The 18,867-nt window shown below is 47.6% G+C and overlaps 1 protein-coding gene across 7 annotated transcripts; it reads right to left on the bottom strand.

Annotated features, from left to right (window-relative positions):
- Positions 1 to 532: 532 nt before the first annotated feature.
- Positions 533 to 18,856, bottom strand: LOC128594691 (cocaine esterase-like). 7 transcript variants are annotated; one of them, XM_053603602.1, is made up of 12 exons: positions 10,463 to 11,080; positions 6,873 to 7,077; positions 5,198 to 5,339; positions 4,516 to 4,649; positions 4,146 to 4,404; positions 3,798 to 3,896; positions 3,375 to 3,515; positions 3,166 to 3,246; positions 2,788 to 2,917; positions 2,255 to 2,392; positions 1,698 to 1,770; positions 533 to 1,288 (listed from the first exon to the last, which is right to left on the bottom strand). In XM_053603602.1, the coding sequence occupies exons 1-12, from the start codon at positions 10,674 to 10,676 to the stop codon at positions 1,102 to 1,104; spliced, it is 1,803 nt and encodes a 600-aa protein (XP_053459577.1). In that variant the 5' UTR covers positions 10,677 to 11,080; the 3' UTR covers positions 533 to 1,101. The 7 variants fall into 7 exon arrangements, with proteins under 7 accessions (XP_053459577.1, XP_053459583.1, XP_053459590.1 ...); XM_053603608.1 differs by lacking the exon at positions 10,463 to 11,080 and adding an exon at positions 18,330 to 18,649 and having other exon boundaries at positions 535 to 1,288; XM_053603615.1 differs by lacking the exon at positions 10,463 to 11,080 and adding an exon at positions 17,292 to 18,160 and having other exon boundaries at positions 535 to 1,288.
- Between the last annotated feature and the right edge of the window lie 11 nt (positions 18,857 to 18,867).

Here is an 18,867-nt window from a genome sequence, read left to right as displayed (position 1 = left end):
CCAGGGTTTGCTGTCCTCATGGAGGTGTGGGCACCATCGTGTCTGCCGAGCCACTAAAAATAAGAGCAAACCCAGGATATGGGTGAGAGAAGGAGCTGTCTGGCTGTCCTGGCCACACAGGGCCAGTCCAGGCTCCAGGGACCTGCTGGGAAGCCCAGTCCTGTTTCTCATAAAAAGGGGTCAGTCATCTCTGTAAGACACAGAGAGGGGAGTAGGTGGGCTGTTTTAAATGTCAATGATAGATGACATTTAGTCTAGGAGGACAACAGGCAGTGACAGCAATTTGTACCTTTTCAGTAGTTGGCAACCTCAGTGGCTGAGACCAGGAGCTCTAGGTACTGTCGTCTGAATGTTGTGTCCCCTCAACATTCCCAGGCTGAAACCTAATCCCCAATGGGATGGTTTCAGGGATGGGGTCTTTAGGAGGTAAAAGGGATTCATGTTGTCAGCCCTTCCACCATGGGAAGACAGAGAGAAGGTACCATCTATGAACCAGAGACTAAGCCCTCATCAGACACCAACTCTGCTGGCACCTTGGTCCTGGACTTCCCAGGTTCCAGAACTGTGAGCAGTAAACTTCTTTGTAAGGTACGCAGGGTATGGCATTTTTGTTACAGTCACTTGAATGAACCAAGGCATTATTATAACCAACTTTTCTATTGGCCACCTACAAATAGGAGAGCATGTGGGGTGGTAGAGATGGGGAACAGAAGCTTTTGACACCTAGGTGTGGGCAACATTCCCCCAATCACCTCCCTTCTAAGGGTTCAGAAGAGAGGAGCCAGTGGGTGGGGAGAAGGTGGAGGAGAGGAAGGGAGGATGGGCCCAGAGTCCAGTGGAGCACTGGGGAAGGTGGTTTTCCAGAGGGTTTGTCCATCCACAGCTTTGTGGGAGGATTTATTGAGTATTTGTACAGAAAGGAAGCATGGCAGGCTTGACAGCTAGAACACACAGCAGGTTCTTAAGAAATGTTTCCTGAGTGGATGGATGGAAGAATGAATGAATGGCCATGTGAGTGAAGGAATGAAGTGCAGCCCCTTGGTAGTTATGTGTGGGCACATCAGTCAGACCCCCATGGCACTCGTGCCCTGACACGGGCAGCTACAGCTCTGTGTGCTCCTCCTTAGCCTCCATTAGCTCCTGCATCTTCTGGGGCAGGGTCTTCGTCCAGAACTGCAGCCTGTGGGCCTTCAGGGCCCGGCCCACTGTGGGCTGTATGTCCAGCTGCAGGTATTGCTCCTCCTGGTCGAACACGGGCCAGTGGGGCAGACCATCGCCATTGGGGTTCCTGCAGACATGTGCTCCCACCCGGGAGAAAGCAGGTCACTCCGAGCCCTGCACAGCCCAGACCTGAGCTCCCTGAGTGGGTCAGGCAAGACAGCTGAGCAGGCCAGGTGGGCTTGGAGAATGAGGGGGGAGGTTTCTAGATACAGGAAGGAAACCACCCCCGCTAGTGTCAGCTCCATGTGGGGGCCGGGCACCCTGTCTGGTTTGCCCCTGCCTCTCAGAGGGGTACCCCAGCACTGGTGTGCACCCTCCAGGCAGCATGAGGGGCTGGAGGGAGTGAGTGGGTCCTGGAGTGGGGGAAGGGGCTATTAGTTGAGGAAGGGCATGTGTTTGCTACTGAGCTTGCCATAGACAAGGGGAGCCCTGGCTGGGTGTGAGTTCCAGGGAGTGGAGGTGGGGCTCCATCTCACCCATTTCGGGCAAAGTTGGCCCAGTACTTCATCATCTTCCTGCTGAGCAGCTCTTCCTCCTCAGTGATTTCAACTGCAGAGAGGAAGAGGACCCACGTCCAGGTCAGGGCCAACCCCAGTCTAGCTGCGGTTCATGCACCACACTCACCATCCCAGGGGCAGCTCTTCCGGCCTCCCTACTCCCATAGGCCTGCTTCTCTGCCCTCCACCCTGGGAAGCCAGGCCCTGGCCTTTTCCAAACTCTCTTTCTTCAGCCCAGCCTCTAGCTGACTAATCCTACCCCCTCCCCCCCCACACACACACAAAAAAAGGAATAAAAAAGAGAGAAAAGAAAGAGGGGGAGAGGGATAGAGGGAGGGGAAGGAAGGACGAAAGGGAGGGGTGTCTTGGATTACTGGATTCTCATCCTGGATCAGCCTTTTTTACCTACAAAATCTTGGACACCTGATCCTGTCCTTTCTGAGCCTCGGTCTCCTCAGATATAGAGAGAACAATCATCCCTCAGAGACCCAGCAGCTCTGGTCCTATCCCACATCCTAGGAGGAAGAAAGACTCACTATCTTCATTCCACAATAAGGTTCTGAAAACAAAGAAAACTTCATCGCCATGGTCTGCCTTCACTTGAGGTGGCTTGATGGCTGTGAAGAAACTGGACCGATGCTGGAACTCATAGAAGTAGACAGGGGCATGGGAACCTATGGGGTGGACAGGCTGTGACACAGCAGCCCCTCACTTGGGACTTTCCTATATTCAAATCTGGCTAGAATTTGGAAAATGTGGTGAGGGGAACCCCAGAATGGAGCAGGGGCAGTGGGAAGGGCCTGGTTAAGTCATAGCCTTGGATTTCCTAGCTGTGTGGTTTTGGGCAAGTCACCGAATGAAGGTCACTAACTTTAGTTATCCCACCTGTACAGAGGGGAGAACATCTGTCTCTTAGACTAGCCATGAGGATTTACATCAAAAGCCCAGTTCCCAGGGGTCCAGTAAAGATGTGGGTGGGGATGTGGACACTGAAGGACCTCACCTGGGATTCCCAGCTCTGAGTTACTGCCTTGCGGTACCTGTTGGGCCCAGGTACAAACATACTCACACTGAGAATGTGCTACTCGGAGTGCAGGAATCATGAAGAAGCAATCCTCCATCATCTCCTGGTACTGGGGATGTCCACTGTCCCCCATGTACTCCTCCAACAACAGCCCACTAAACTCAGAAGGCAACATCTACTCAGGAGGATCAAGAAGAGGCAGGTTAGGCCAATGTCAGGGGCAGGGAGCCGGAAGCCTCAGGGTTGGGGAGATAGGCCGTGGGATGGGACAGGGAATGGGGGAAAATGGCCAGACTCTGAGGTGATCCCCCCAAACACACACATACCTTGGCTTTTCCTCATGGCAGGACATCTTGGTTTCCCCACCTCAGGGATGAGAAAAGTCCCTCCCTTTCTATTGGGGCAGGCTCTCAGGAGTCTCACCAATATTTGGAATGCTTTCTGCACAATATCTTTCCAGGCCTCTCTGTCTGTTTCCTTCCAGGGCTCATAGATGCCCAAGGCCTTGGTGGTGGGGAGAGAGCCACAAGTTGGGGATGGGATTGGCCTGGAGCTACTGAGCCCTGAAGCCTCCCCCCACTTGTGACTGGATGTACTCCCCAGGCACATGAGGGCTCAGGGCTGGGCCTCACCTTGGGGATGAGCCAGCCATATTCGTCATTGTTGACCCCGATGATGCTGGAGACAGGCTGGAAGTCAGCTGAGGCCAGCAGCTCCTCAGGATGCTTGGGCAAAAAGGACCCATCTACCACACCAGGGAAGAACTTGAAGGCCTGAGAGAGCATTCAAAGTCAGGGAGCAAGGTCAGCTCGCAGACATTTGCTTATGCCCTCTGAGCGCCTCTACCTTTTCCTGGCTCATCCCAGGATGTTCCCATTCACACTGGGAGACCCGCACCAGGCTTAGCACACCCTGGCTTCTGCTTCATCCAGGGCCATGAGGACACCAAGGCATGCATATGGGGAAACTTGCTCAGGATGTACAAAGGGCATCCAGCCTGCCTGCCCCACACCCCACCTGCCCTCTCATCCACACCCGCATCCCTTTAGCCACACCTTGCTAATAGCCAGAATCTCCTCTTCATTCTTGCCCCGCAGGCAGCCCACCAGGGCCTCTGAATTAACCTGGCCACAGGCAGACAGGTTGGCCACCATCTGTAAAGGGACCAGGGAGTGGCTGGCTCAACCTTCCAGGTAGGGAGAGGCCCAAGGGACACCCCAAATCTCACAGGGCATTATGTGTGGATTCCTGCAGTTTTGAGACTGTTTCAACCTCTTCCATGATTCTGCCCATGATGGGAACCTGCAGGGTGCTAGCTATAGAATGTACCTAACCTCTGCAATGGCTCTGAGAGGGAGGTGACAAGGCAGCACATCTGGGCTCCCGTGGCTGAGGGCACTCACCATGGAGACTTTATCAGATGAGCTGACCATGAGACCAGGCTGCAAGGCCACACCACTCTCCATGATGGCACCATGGAAGAGTCCTCGGGACATGGGGGAGATAACATGCAAGGACACACTTATGCCACCTGAGGACCCGCCAAAAATGGTGACACAGTCTGGGTTGCCTCCAAAGTGGGCGATATTCTGCTGGACCCAGCGTAGAGCAGCTACCTGATCCAGGAAGCCCCAGTTGCCAGTTGCGTGCTTGTCTCCAGTGCTGAGAAGTATCAGGAACAGGGATTATAGGCTGTCCTTTCACCATTCAGCCCATGTTGCCCAGTCCAACCCCAGATTCAGCCCGTGTTGCCCGGTCCAACCCCAGTCTCACCTGAAGAAGCCCAGGACACCCAGGCGGTACTGGATAGTGACCACCACCACGTCCTCCAAGGCTGCCAGCATGGAGCCATCATACATGGAAGCCATGCCCGTGACAAGCCCACCACCATGGATCCATACCATCACCTGGGGAAATCAAGGCAGATACTGTGTGGCTCCTTCCCAGCCTAAACCCCACCAGGGCTGCTACCTAGACCCACCACTGCTTTGTCCACCTGTCCACACAGAAAGTGCTCCAGCAAAACTCCTAACCTGGGCCATGGGTGAGGAACCCAAAACTGGGCCTCCAAAACTTATGTATCAAAGCATGGCTCCATTGCTCACAGAACCCTGAGCTGGAAACAAAAGAGGTGTCTTTCAGATTGTCCCATATGAACATTAATCAAAAACATCCTCCATTCTCATAGGCCCAACAGATAATCCATGGCTGCGTCTTTCATGACTTTAAAGTGTAGCTGTCAGGCACCCAAATGGGTCTTCTAGGCATATGTTCACTGGGCGAGTCCTGGGTCCATTCCTGGGACATAGCCTTTGACCTCTGTGAGCAGCTAGAGCTCTGTGACCCTATGCCCAGTATCTACGCTGCCAGGGGCCCAAGCTAATACTGCACCTTCTAGTCTTCCTGCAGACGAAATGCCTTCCCATCCCCCAGCTGTCTGTGGCCTGACACTCACAGATAGGTTGGAGCCTTCGTGAGTATGGGCAGGTGTATAGATGCTGAGGTACAGACAGTCCTCGGACATGGGGATCGAAGGCATGGTCACATTGAACAGGCTCTGAACCCCTGCATTCACTGAAGTGAGGTCTTGCAGACACCTGGTGGCCATGGCAGAAAATCAGTTCAGGGGCCATATGTGCGTGAAACCAGCCCCTAGGTCCAAACTTGCTCAGAGCCACCTTAGTTCCCTTCTCCCAGTTACCCTGCTCACACACGGTCCTCCTCTAAAGTCCCTTCCCACCAAGTTACAGGACAAAGGCTCTGGGGAAGCTGAGTTGGAACTGGGACTTCCAGGGAATCCTCAAGGTTGCTTTTTAAACTTTATTTTTATTTATTTATTTTTTTGACCAGTCTCATTTTGTCACTTGGTAGAGTGCCACAGCATCATGGTTCACTATAACCTCAAACACCTGGGTGCAAGCAATCCTCTTGCCTCAGCCTCCCGAGTAGCTGGGACTATTGGTGCCTGCCACAATACTGGGCTAGTTTTTAGAGACGGGGTCTCATGCTTGCTTAGGCTGGTCTCCAATTCCTGAGCTCAAGCGATCTACCTGCCTTGACCCTCAGAGTGTTAGTATTACAGGTGTGAGCCACCGTACCCTGCAGATTTTTGTTTTTTTTAAGATGTGATCTTTATGTGTTGGTCAGGATAGTTTCAAATTCCTAAGTTCAAGGATCCTCCCACCTCAGCCCTTAAGTAGATGGGACTATAGGCATAGGTCACTGTGTCTGGCTCTCAGGATTGTTGAGGGTCTCCCACTCCTGGTTTCTTAGGAGCAGGAACTATATGCATATACCACTGTGCTAGGCTTGGATATCACTTGAGGACCTTGGATATCACTCCTCCTGAGGCTAGGAACTTGACCCTTAAGGGTTTCTATGAGAACACTGGCTGTATGCCTACATGTGTGAAGACCACTAAACGCACAGGGAAAACTGGTTGTAGAGTTTTGGTGAAACCACAACTGCAGCCTGGCTGAGCTCAGTACCCCAACTCCCATTCACCACTGAATTCCTATACCCCCTCCGGCCTTAAACAGGGTGTAGTCCACACACATGTGCTTCATGAATGAGTGAGTGCTAATTTCTCATGGGAAGGGCACTGGGGCATCCCTCATCCCAAGTCTAGACTCTCAGGGAACCTCATCATTCCCAGTGTTCAGTTGTAAGAGCACACCTATGTCCCATGGCGAATGGCACCTGGCCTTGTCAGTTGACACAGGGACTGTGGAGAGTGGGGGTCCCCAGGGAGCCACCATTGCTGCTCTCCTCAGGGGTCTACAGTATCTGCTTGCTAGAGGCAGGAGATCCTACAAGGGTCATAGAATACACCTGAACCTCTCCCAGAGACACTGCCCCCTGGTGGCAGAGAACAGTTGGCATCACTAGAGTCTGCGGAGATGTGTGTCTGCTTCTCCCTTCAGCACCTGGAGCTAATGTCCCCTGAGTGCCAAGCCATCAGCCAGGAGGCTGGGAAAGTTGCTTCCTCCCTTCCAAGCTTCGGGGTGTTCATTGAAAGAAAACTCACAGGGAAGCTGGCTGTAGGATTTTGGTGAAACCACAATTGCAGCCTGGCTGAGCTCAGAGTACTCCAATCCCCACAGACCTCCCTAAATCCTGGAAGGGCTTACATGGCCGGGTGGGAGGTCCCATCTCTCACGCCACTCCAAGACTCCGGGGGTTCAGGAGGTGCAAACCGCAGTGGTCCTACAGGTGGCTTGGCAAAGGGGATTCCCAGGAAAGTGTGGACCCCCATGTCAGTGCCCTTCACGTGAGTGAGGCTCCCCCGCACCTGCCCCATGTGTGTGGTTCGGATGGGGCTGGCAGGGTCCTGACCTGTGGGCAGAGAGACAGACACAAAGATCAGGTGTGCCTCATCAGCAGCCCTCCCAGAATGCTGGTATTGCCACCTCCTTGCCATCCTCAGCTGCGCTCAAGGGACCCTGATCCAAAACCAGTGGCTTTACAAACATCCTGCCTGTAACACTGTGCCCTGAGCCCCACCTTCCTAGCATGTCCCCAGCCTATCCCACCAGGCTCTCAGAGGCTCTATGGGGCTGACCACCATCATTCAGCCCTCGGAGCTTCAAACAATGGTCACATGCACTTTGTGGGGATGAGAGTGTCCTGACCAGCTGTGGCAGGTCATGTGAGGCAGTGCTCCTATTGTGGGAATCTGACAGGCAGGTTTCCTGTCCTCAGGGACCTCATGCTCCAGGTGGCAAGAAATGACATAAAGAAAGCAACCTCCAAACCAGAAATGATCTTGGTGAGAAGAGCTATGAATGAGGAGCAGCGGTGACTGGAACCCACAAAGCCCAGCCTGCCTGCTATGAAGATCAGGAAGGGAGGGAGGGATTGAAAGTTACCTACTGGGAAAAGGTGACATTCTTCATAGATAGTTTCTACAAACAATAAGAAATACGCCAGCCACACAATAGGAAAAATTAGTGTAAGAACACGTTTAAAATAAATAATATGAATAAATGGCTCTTAAACAAATGAGATAATTATGTCATTCATGATAACAGAAAAGCACGTTGAAATCTGACTGGATGTTAATGACTTATTTTGTCACAAAAACCCTAAACAATCTGATATTATATATTTTCTACTGGAAGTACATAGCACCACATATGAAGTATTGCCAACAAATCAAAAGAAAACAAAACCTAAAACCTGAATCTGATTAAGCCTTTAAAATATAAATACAAGCTTACAGGTTATACAGCAGATAGAGAAATAGTTAAAAGACACCAATGGTCTTTTCTTTTTTTTTCTTTCTTTCTGTCTTTTTTTTTTTTTTTTTTGAGACAGAGTCACACTATGTCACCCTCAGTAGAGTGCCGTGGTGTCACAGCTCACAGCAACCTCAAACTCTTTGGCTTAAGCGATTCTCTTGCCTCAGCCTCCTAAGTAGCTGGGACTACAGGCACCTGCCACAACGCCTGGCTATTTTTTTTGTTGCAGTTGTCATTGTAGTTTAGCTGGCCCGGGCCGGGTTTGAACCTACCCGCCTGGGTGCATGTGGCTGGCACGGTAACCACTGTGCTACAGGCACCAAGCCAACACTGGTCTCTTTTCTGAGGATATCTCAAAGGAAAAAAAAAAAAAAAAAAGAAAGAAAGACACCTGTGGGATGCAATCAGCAAAACTCATGTTTTCCAGAACAAACAACTGGTTTCTTCAACACAACAACAGAATTAGAAAGAAAATAAAAGAGAGGCAGAGGGAAAATCTGAAGATTGAAAGAGACTCAAAAAACATATAAAATGAATTTTATGAGTTTTTTCCAATGTGGGAAAATTGAAACTGCATACATTGGCAGTGGGAAGGTAAAATGGTACAGCTGCCTTAGAAAACAGCGTGACAGTTCCTCAGACACAGTTACCCCATGACCCAGCAATTTCACTCCCAGGGATAAACCCAAGAAAATTGAAAATGTAGGTCCACACCAAAACTTGTACACTAATGTTCTTAGCAGGATTATTTATAATAACCAAGAAGGAGCTATCCAAATGTTCTTCAACTGATAAATGTATCAATAAAAGGTGATATATCTATACAATGGAATATTATTCAGCAATAAAAAAGTAATGAAGGTCTGATGGGACCACATGTTGTGATTCCAGAATTAGCACATCCAGAGAGACAGAAAGCAGGCTGGTGGTTGCCTAGGGCTGAGGTTGGGGGAGGTTGAAGGGACAAGGGAATTGAATATACTAAAAACTGTGAGGTGTATACTTTCTTTTTTTTCGAGACAGAGACTCAGTTTATCGCCTGTGGTAGAATGCCATGGCATCATAGCTCATGGCAATCTCAAAACCCTGGCTTAAAGTGATTCCCTTGCCTCAGACTCCTAGTAGCTGGGACTATTGGCACCCACCACAACACCCTACTGTTTTCAGAGATGAGGTCTCACTCTGACTCAGGATGGTCTTGAACCTGTGAGCTCAGGCAATCCATCTGCCTTGGCCTCCCGAGTGCTGGAATTACATGTGTGAGCCACCACGCCTTGCCCTATTTTTTTTTTTTTTTTTGAGAGAGAGAGTCTCACTCAGTTGCCCTTGGTAGAGTGCCATGGCGTCTGTCATAGCTCACAGCAACATCAAACTCTTTGGCTCAAGCGATCCTCTTACCTTAGCCTCCCAAGTAGTTGGGACTACAGGCACCCGCCATCACACAGGGCTAGCTTTTAGAGACAGGGTCTCGCTCGTGTTCAGGCTAGTCTCCAACTCCTGAGCTCTAGCAATCCACCTGCCTCGGCCTCCCAGAGTGCTAGGATTATAGGCATGAGCCACCTTGCCTGACCCCAGGTGTACATTCTAAATGGGTAAATGTGTGATATGTGAATTATATCTCAAAGATGTTATTTAAAAAAAAAAGAAAACACATTTTCCAATTTGTTAAATACGGACCTTATTTGAATCCTGATTTTTTAAAAAGGAAACCCTGTATAGCCAGGCTCAGTGGCACAGGGAAGTTTTCTGCCTGGAAAGCTCTGGTGACCTCCAGAACCTGGCAGGTAAAGAGAGGAAGGGGGATGGGCCATGAGGGAGGAGTGAGTGTGGACTTCTCCTGGGCAGATTAGATTGGGTAAAGGGTGAGATAATCAGATCCCATATTTTTAAAAGACTCATTTGGGTAAAAAGACCAAAGGTCACAGATGTACCCTGAGCTTCTGTATGGGCCTGGGAAAGCCTGGCGAGTACAAAGTGCCATCACCTTTGCTCTGGAGCCCTGAATGCCACACTGTGGTCACACTGTGCCCTCCCCCAACAGCATGCATGGGGTGAGAGGACACTGAAGCCTTTTAGATGGGCTTCTGTACTCCTCCCAGGGGCACTAAGCTTGGGGTCCCTTTGGAGGAGGTCAGGACAACACCCTGGCCAAGGACAGGATATACTTCAAAGTCAAACCATGGGCAGCACCAGGTCCAGCCACAAACATGCTGAATTCCCTTTGTCCCTGGGCTGCTGACCCTGCTGGCCTGTCCAGGCACTACTCAGAACTTCTACTTGGCTCTGGTCTTTGTGTCCAACAGCCTCAACCCCCTGCTTCTCAAGGGCCTACCCTGGGCAGCGGGGAAGTATCAGGTGGGGCACAAGGTTCCTACACTCTCATCTCCATCAGCTTCTACCTCCCACTATCTCAGATTCTGCCTCTGCAGAATTAGGCAGATCTGACCCAGGTTCCTGTCCTCCCTCCCTGGGAGCCTCACCCTGGCCCACAACAAGGAGAAGCAGAAGCCCACAGGCCATGGTGCTCAGCCACGTGCAAAGTTGGTCCGGCCACATAGTCTGCTCACAGGTCTTTTTGCACTGCTGGAGGTCACGGCGCTTTCCACCAAGAGGCTGCCCCAGTCTGTCCAGACAGGGTGGACAGTGCCTCACCCAGGCCCAGAGTTTGGACTTTGCCCAGAGTAGGTGGGGCATGCTGATTTGGGCCAGGGAAAGATGAGCCTGAAAGGAGGATGAGACTGAGCCATCTAGGTTTCATGGGGAGCCAGTGGAAGCAGGTGCAGACGTGGCCGTTTCCCCTCTGCCTGAGCTCCTGCAACACCTGGAGTCTTCTCAAACCTGGCATCACTACATTTCCTATCCTTGTAGTCACAGGCCTGAAGAGGATGTTGGAGAATCAAGAACAGGGAGCAATAAGCTGTAATTAGAGGAGGGCTTCTCTGAAAAGGCACATCAAGATCCCCATGGATGGAAAAATAGGAACCTCTCCTCTCTCCCTCTCTTCTTTTCTTTCTCTCTCTCTCCTTCCTTCCTTCTTGAGACAAAGTCTCATTTTGTCACCCTAGGTAGAGTGCCATGGTGTCATAGCTCACAACAACCTCAAACTCCTGGGCTCAAGTGATCATATCCTCTTGCCTCAGCCTCCCGAGTAGCTGGGGCTACGGGTGCCCACCACAACACCTGGCTTTTTTTTTTTTTTTTAAGAGATGGGGTCCTGGGGGAGGTGGAGCAAGATGGCAGCCAAGTAACAGCTTCCCTGCAACTGGGCACGGTGAGTCAGGGGAGATAAGACTCCAGGCATCTCTGGCTGGTGGGATCTGCCTATAATCATCCCTTTGAGGATACAGGGAGTCAGCAAGGGACTTCTGGACCCCAAGAGGAGGACAAAAACAGTGGAAAACTGGCAAGTGGTTGCATGTATTCGATCGATCTAATCCCACTGGCAGCCATAAGTACAAGCAGCAGTGAGACTGCAAACTGGAAAGGCCTTACCTGTGAACTGTTTCGGTGTTTTTGGACTTGGCACTCAGTTGAACTGCCTTGGGGAGAGCTTGAGCAGAAGTGCGGAGAACTTGGGGCATTGTCTAGGGCCCCAGACTGAGCCGCTGAGCCGGACGGAGCTAATAATGTTCGGCTGTGGGCTGCAGGGAGCCACTGTGAGAGAACTGCCCTGGCAAGCTCCACCCTCAGGGTCGCACAGCAAAGATCGGGTGAGAGCTAGTAACCTAGTGACTGAGCAGCCTAAAGGCGGGGACTAAGCTGCCTTACAGCCTTAACCCTCAGGGGCAGAGTGAGACTGGTTTTGGCACACTGGAGCCTCTGGCTGTTGCCCTGGGTAGAGTGCCGCGGTGTCACAGCTCATAGCAACCCCAAACTCCTGGGCTTGGCGCCGCCAGGACCTCCGTAAGAGCTGCGCTGTGACCCCCCAACACACAACCTGCACCTGCCAGGCCTCCGCATGCCCTGACCACGAACTGCGGGAGCTGTGCAACCCTGCGTCCTCCCTCCTGTACCCTCCCTGCCTCCACACCGGCCCACTCATCTGGCCAGGGACTCTGGTAGCCACGTGCCGTCTGGAGCCCTCCCTGTCTCTGCACAGAGCCCTTCTCCTGGCCAGAGACTGCTGGTGCCTGGGCACCAGGCACTCCCAGAACTGTGCGTACCACTTCCCGCCCTGTTGCTGGATCCAGGTGTGTCACACTCCGGAGCTGCTTCCACAACCAGAACTCCCTGGCTGTGGCAGCCCCAGAGGAACTACACAGGGTCACTCCCTACAAAGATCCAGCGACAATAGAGTGATCCCGCTGGGGTCTAATCTTGGAGAGACACCTCCCCAACTCTGAGGACAGCCAGAAGCAACGGTGAAAAACAATCATGAGGCGAAATCAACAGAAAAACTCTGGAATATGAATAATCAGAATAGATCAACTCCCCGAAGGATCAATGGGACAGACACAGCACAAGATCACATGCACAAACAAATAGCTGAGATGTCAGAAATCGAATTCAGAATCTGGATAGCAAATAAGATCAAATTAGAATTCCAAGCAGTAACCCAAAAGATATCTCAAGAATTCAACGAATTCAAAGACCAAATGACCAAAGATTTTGACACATTGAGGCAAGAAGTTGCAGCCCTCAAAGATCTCAGAAACACAGTAGAATACCTCAGTAACAGAATGGAGCAAGCAGAAGAAAGGATTTCTGACACTGAAGACAAAGCTTTTGAATGCTCCCAAACTCTCAAAGAGGAAGAGAAATGGAGGGCAAAAATATATCACTCTCTCAGAGAGCTCTGGGATAATTCGAAAAAACCCAATATTCGTCTTATAGGGACCCCCAAAAGTGACGAATTTGCTTCACAAGGTACAGAGTCTCTTCTCCATGAGATTATGAAGGAGAAATTTCCAGACATGTCAAGAGATTCTGAAATTCAGATAGCAGACAGTTTCAGAACTCCGGCATGACTCAACCCAAATAAGACATCGCCCAGACACATCATAATCAATTTCACTAAAGTTAATATGAAGGAAAAAATTCTGAAAGCAGCCAGACGAAAGAAAACCATCACCTACAAGGACAAGAATATTAGAATAACTGCAGATGTCTCTGCTGAAACCCTTCAAGTTAGAAGAGGATGGTCATCGACTTTTAATCTCCTAAAACAAAATAACTTTCAACCCAGGATCCTTTATCCAGCTAAACTGAGTTTCATTTATGACAGAAAAATTAAATACTTCAATGACATTCACATGTTGAAGAAATTTTCCGTAACTAAATCAGCTCTTCAGGATATTCTCAGACCTATCCTCCATAAAGACCAGCGTAATCCTCCACCACAAAAGTAAACCCACCCAGAAAATTTTGATCAAATTCCAACTACCACAGTCGCAAAAGGATTAAAAATGTCCACCGGAGGGCGGCGCCTGTGGCTCAAAGGAGTAGGGCGCCGGTCCTATATACTGGAGGTGGCAGGTTCAAACCTGGCCCTAGCCAAAAAAAAAAAAAAAAAATGTCCGCCGGACTCTCGAAAGGCTTATCAATATTCTCAATTAATGTGAATGGTTTAAATTCTCCTCTAAAGAGGCACAGGTTGGCTGACTGGATACAAAAACTCAAGCCAGATATCTGCTTCATACAAGAATCACATCTTACATTAAAAGACAAATATAGACTGAAGGTGAAGGGATGGTAATCTATACTCCAGGCAAATGGAAAGCAGAAAAAAGCAGGCGTTGCAATCCTATTTGCAGGTGCAATAGGCTTTAAACCAACCGAAATAAGGAAGGATAAGGATGGACACTTCATATTTGTTAAAGGTAATACTCAATATGATGAGATTTCAATTATTAATATTTATGCACCCAACCAGAATGCACCTCAATTTATAAGAGAAACTCTAACAGACATGAGCAACTCGATTTCCTCCAGTTCCATAGTAGTTGGAGATTTTAACACCCCTTTAGCAATGCTGCATAGATCCTCCTAAAAGAACCTAAGCAAAGAAATTTTAGATTTAAACTTAACCATTCAACAGCTGGACTTAACAGACATCTACAGAACATTTCATCCCAACAAAACTGAATACACATTCTTCTCATCAACCCACGGAACATACTCCGAAATCGACCACATCCTAGGCCACAAATCTAACCTCAGCAAATTTTAAAAAATAGATATTATTCCTTGCATCTTCTCAGACCATCATGGAATAAAAGTTGAACTCAATAACAACAGGAACCTACATACCCATACAAAAACATGGAAGCTAAACAACCTTATGCTGAAGGATAGATGGGTTATAGACGAGATTAAGAAGGAAATCACCAAATTTTTGGAACAAAATAACAATCAAGACACGAATTACCAGAACCTCCGGGATACTGCAAAGGCAATTTTAAGAGGGAAATTTATAGCACTGCAAGTCTTCCTCAAGAAAACGGAAAGAGAGGAAGTTAATAACTTAATGGGACATCTCAAGCAACTGGAGAAGGAAGAACACTCTAACCCCAAACCCAGCAGAAGAAAAGAAATAACCAAAATCAGAGCAGAATTAAATGAAATTGAAAACAAAAGAATTATACAACAGATCAATAAATCTAAAAGTTGGTTTTTTGAAAAGATCAATAAAATAGATAAACCTTTGGCCAACCTAACCAGGAAAAAAAGAGTAAGATCTCTAATTTCATCAATCAGAAATGGTAATGATGAAATAACAACAGATCCCTCAGAAATTCAAAAAATCCTTGATGAATACTTAAGAAACTCTACTCTCAGAAATATGAAAATCTGAAAGAAATCGACCAATACTTGCAAGTATGCCACCTACCAAACTTAGCCAAAATGAAGTGGAAATGTTGAACAGGCCTATATCAAGTTCTGAAATAGCATCAACTATACAAAATCTCCCTAAAAAGAAAATCCCAGGACCAGATGGCTTTACGTCAGAATTCTACCAAACCTTTAAAGAAGAAATAGTACCTATATTACTAAATCTCTTCCAAAATATAGAAAAAGAAGGAATATTACCCAACACATTCTACGAAGCGAACATCACCTTGATCCCCAAAGCAGGGAAAGACCCAACAAGAAAAGAAAATTATAGACCAATATCACTAATGAATATTGATGCTAAAATACTCAATAAGATCCTAACAAACAGAATCCAACAACACATCAAAAAAATTATACACCATGACCAAGTGGGATTTATCCCAGGGTCTCAAGGCTGGTTCAATATACATAAATCTATAAATGTAATTCAGCACATAAACAAACTAAAAAATAAGGACCATATGATTCTTTCAATTGATGCAGAAAAAGCTTTTGATAATATCCAGCATCCCTTCATGATCGGAACACTTAAGAAAATTGGTATAGAAGGGACATTTCTTAAACTAATAGAGGCCATCTACAGCAAACCCACAGCCAATATTGTATTGAATGGAGTTAAATTGAAATCATTTCCACTTAGATCAGGAACCAGGCAAGGTTGCCCATTGTCTCCATTGCTCTTTAACATTGTAATGGAAGTTTTAGCCATTGCAATTAGGGAAGAAAAGGCGATCAAGGGTATCCACATAGGGTCAGAAGAGATCAAACTTTCACTCTTCGCAGATGATATGATTGTATATCTGGAAAACACTCGGGATTCTACTACAAAACTTTTAGAAGTGATCAAGGAATACAGCAATGTCTCAGGCTACAAAATCAACACCCATAAATCTGTAGCCTTTATATATACCAACAATAACCAAGCTGAAAAAACAGTCAAGGACTCTATTCCTTTCACAGTAGTGCCAAAGATGAAATATTTGGGAGTATACCTAACAAAGGACGTGAAAGATCTCTACAAAGAGAACTGTGAAACTTTAAGAAAAGAAATAGCTGAAGATGTTAACAAATGGAAAAATATACCATGCTCATGGCTGGGAAGAATCAACACTGTTAAAATGTCTATACTACCCAAAGCAATATATAATTTTAATGCAATTCCCATTAAAGCTCCATTGTCATATTTTAAAGATCTTGAAAAAATAATACTTCGTTTTATATGGAATCAGAAAAACCTTGAATAGCCAAAACATTACTCAGCAATAAAAACACAGCAGGAGGGGCGGCGCCTGTGGCTCAAAAGTGTAGGGCACCAGCCCCATATGCCAGAGGTGGCGGGTTCAAACCTAGCCCCGGCCAAAAAAAAAAAAAAAAACACAGCAGGAGAAATCACGCTACCAGACCTGAGACTGTACTATAAATCCATAGTGATCAAAACAGTATGGTATTGGCACAAAAACAGAGAAGTAGATGTCTGGAACAGAATAGAGAACCAAGAGATGAATCCAGCTACTTACAGTTATTTGATCTTTGACAAGCCAATTAAAAACATTCAGTGGGGAAAAGATTCCCTATTTAACAAATAGTGCTGGGTGAACTGGCTGGCAACCTGTAGAAGATTGAAAGTGGACCCACACCTTTCACCATTAACTAAGATAGACTCTCACTGGATAAAAGATTTAAACTTAAGACATGAAACTATAAAAATACTTGAAGAAAGTGCAGGGAAAACTCTTGAAGGAATCGGCTGGCAACTGAAGCAGTATCAAAAATACGCTACTTGGACTTGATCAAACTAAAAAGCTTCTGCACAGCCAAGAACATAGTAAGTAAAGCAAGCAGACAGCCCTCAGAATGGGAGAAAATATTTGCAGGTTATACCTCTGATAAAGGTCTAATAACCAGAATCCTTAGAGAACTCAAAAGTACTAGCAAGAAAATAACAAGTGATCCCATTTCAGGCTGGGCAAGGGACTTGAAGAGAAAGTTCTCTAAAGAAGACAGATGCACGATCTACAAACACATGAAAAAAAGCTCATCATCCTTAATCATCAGACAAATGCAAATCAAAACTACTTTGAGATATCACCTAACCCCAGTAAGAGTAGCCCACATAACAAAATCCCAAAACCAGAGATGTTAGCGTGGATATGGAGAAAAGGGCACACTTCTACACTGCTGGTGGGAATGCACACTAATATGTTCCTTCTGGAAGGATGTTTGGAGAATACTTAGAGACCTAAAAATAGACCTGCCATTCGATCCTATAATTCCTTTACTAGGTTTATACCCAGAAGACCAAAAATCACAATATAACAAAGACATCTGTACCAGAATGTTTATTGCAGCCCAATTCATAATTGCTAAGTCATGGAAGAAGCCCAAGTGCCCATCAACCCACGAATGGACTAGCAAATTGTGGTACATGTATACCACGGAATATTATGCAGCCTTAAAGAAAGATGGAGACTTTACCTCTTTCATGTTTACATGGATGGAGCTGGAACATATTCTTCTTAGCAAAGTATCTCAGGAATAGAAGAAAAAATATCTAACGTACTCAGCCCTACTATGAAGCTAAATTATAGCTTTCACATGAAGGCTATAACCCAATAGCACAAGACTATGAGGAAAGGGCCAAAGAAGGGGAAGGGAGGGGGTAAGTTAGGGTGGAGGGAGGGTAATGGGTGGGGCCACACCTATGGTGCATCTTAGAATGGGTACAGGCGAAACTTACTAAAGGCAGAATATAAATGTCTACATAGAATAACTAAGAAAATGCCATGAAGGCTACGTTGAAGTTTGATGAGAATATTTCAGATTGTATATGAAACCAGCACATTGTACCCTTGATTGCACTAAAGTACACAGCTATGATTTAACAATAAAAAAAAAAAAAAGGATGGGGTCTTGCTCAGGTTGGTCTAGAACTCCTGAGCTCAGGCCATACACCTGCCTCAGCCCCCCAGAGTGTTAGGATTACAGGCATGAGATCCTGGGGAAGAGAAGGGTTTGAGCCAAGGGAGGAAGGGGTAACTGTGCTCTTCATCCTGGACACTCCTCCTGGCTTTCAGGACTCACTAATTACTGAGTCCCCTTTTCATGGTCTGTCGTCTCCTTGCAGTCCACCTCTGAAGGTCTCCGAGGACTCCTCCCCCACCCTCTGTCTTTCTTTCAGTTTTCAAGTTCATGGTCATTTACGCACTTGACAAACTCTTTGCTATTTTTTTAAAAATTAAATCATAGCTGTGTACATTAATGCAATCATGGGGTACAATGTGCTGGTTTTATATACAATTTGAAGTATTTTCATCAAACTAGTTAACATAGCCTTCACAGCATTTTCTTAGTTATTGTGTTAAGACTTTTTTTTTTTTTTTTTGAGACAGAGCTGTCGCCCTGAGTAGAGTGCCGTGGAGTCACAGCTCACAGTAGCCCCAAACTCTTGGCCTCAAGCGATTCTCTTGTCTCAGTCTCCCAAGTAGCTAGGACTACAGGCGCCCGCCACAATACCCGGCTTTGTTGTTGTTGTTGTCGTTGTTGCAGTTGTCATTGTTGTTTAGCTCACCCGGCCCGAACCCGCTAGCCTCCGTGTTATGTGGCCAGCGCCCTACCCACTGAGCTACGGGCGCCGCAACTTGACAAACTCTTTAACGAGCCTCTGCAAGTCTGAGCGCTGGGTCTGGGCATTCTGGACCTATGGTGCACCAGCGAGGTTTCTGAAACAGGTTTCTGCCAGGCTAGAGGCAACCCGCCTGGGCCATGGCGCCTGGCCAGTCTGGCTTCCCGGAGGAAACGGTGTCGGGATCAACCTCAGACAGCCTTTAGTACCCCCCTGAGAACCAACCTAGGCCACGGCGTCCAACACTCTACCAGCTCGCATAACTACGCCCCCAGCCCTTCTCTGCGCCTTTGCGATCAGCATTATCCTGAGTTGGAGTAGCCAACACTCCAAGGTCATCGCTTCCTTCAAACCTCAGGACGAGTACCCACAGCGGTGCATGTCCCTCGAGCGATCCCGTCGCCACGCCCCCAGCCCGTACTCCGGAAG

Source organism: Nycticebus coucang, chromosome 2 (genome assembly GCF_027406575.1).
Source record: "Nycticebus coucang isolate mNycCou1 chromosome 2, mNycCou1.pri, whole genome shotgun sequence".
NCBI lineage: Eukaryota > Metazoa > Chordata > Mammalia > Primates > Lorisidae > Nycticebus > Nycticebus coucang.
Note: the sequence above shows the minus strand (reverse complement) of the source record. Positions and strands in the feature narration are given on the sequence as shown.

What these genes read in the sequence shown, in the direction of transcription:
- LOC128594691 (XM_053603602.1), bottom strand. Translation starts at nt 10,676, where the DNA reads ATGCCCCACCTACTCTGGGCAAAGTCCAAACTCTGGGCCTGGGTGAGG. An exon ending in CATCTGATAAAGTCTCCATG is followed by an intron (nt 3,897 to 4,145) that starts GTGAGTGCCCTC and finishes GTCCCTTTACAG; the next exon opens with ATGGTGGCCAACCTGTCTGC. An exon ending in CCGAGTAGCACATTCTCAGT is followed by an intron (nt 2,393 to 2,787) that starts GTGAGTATGTTT and finishes TCCACCCCATAG; the next exon opens with GTTCCCATGCCCCTGTCTAC.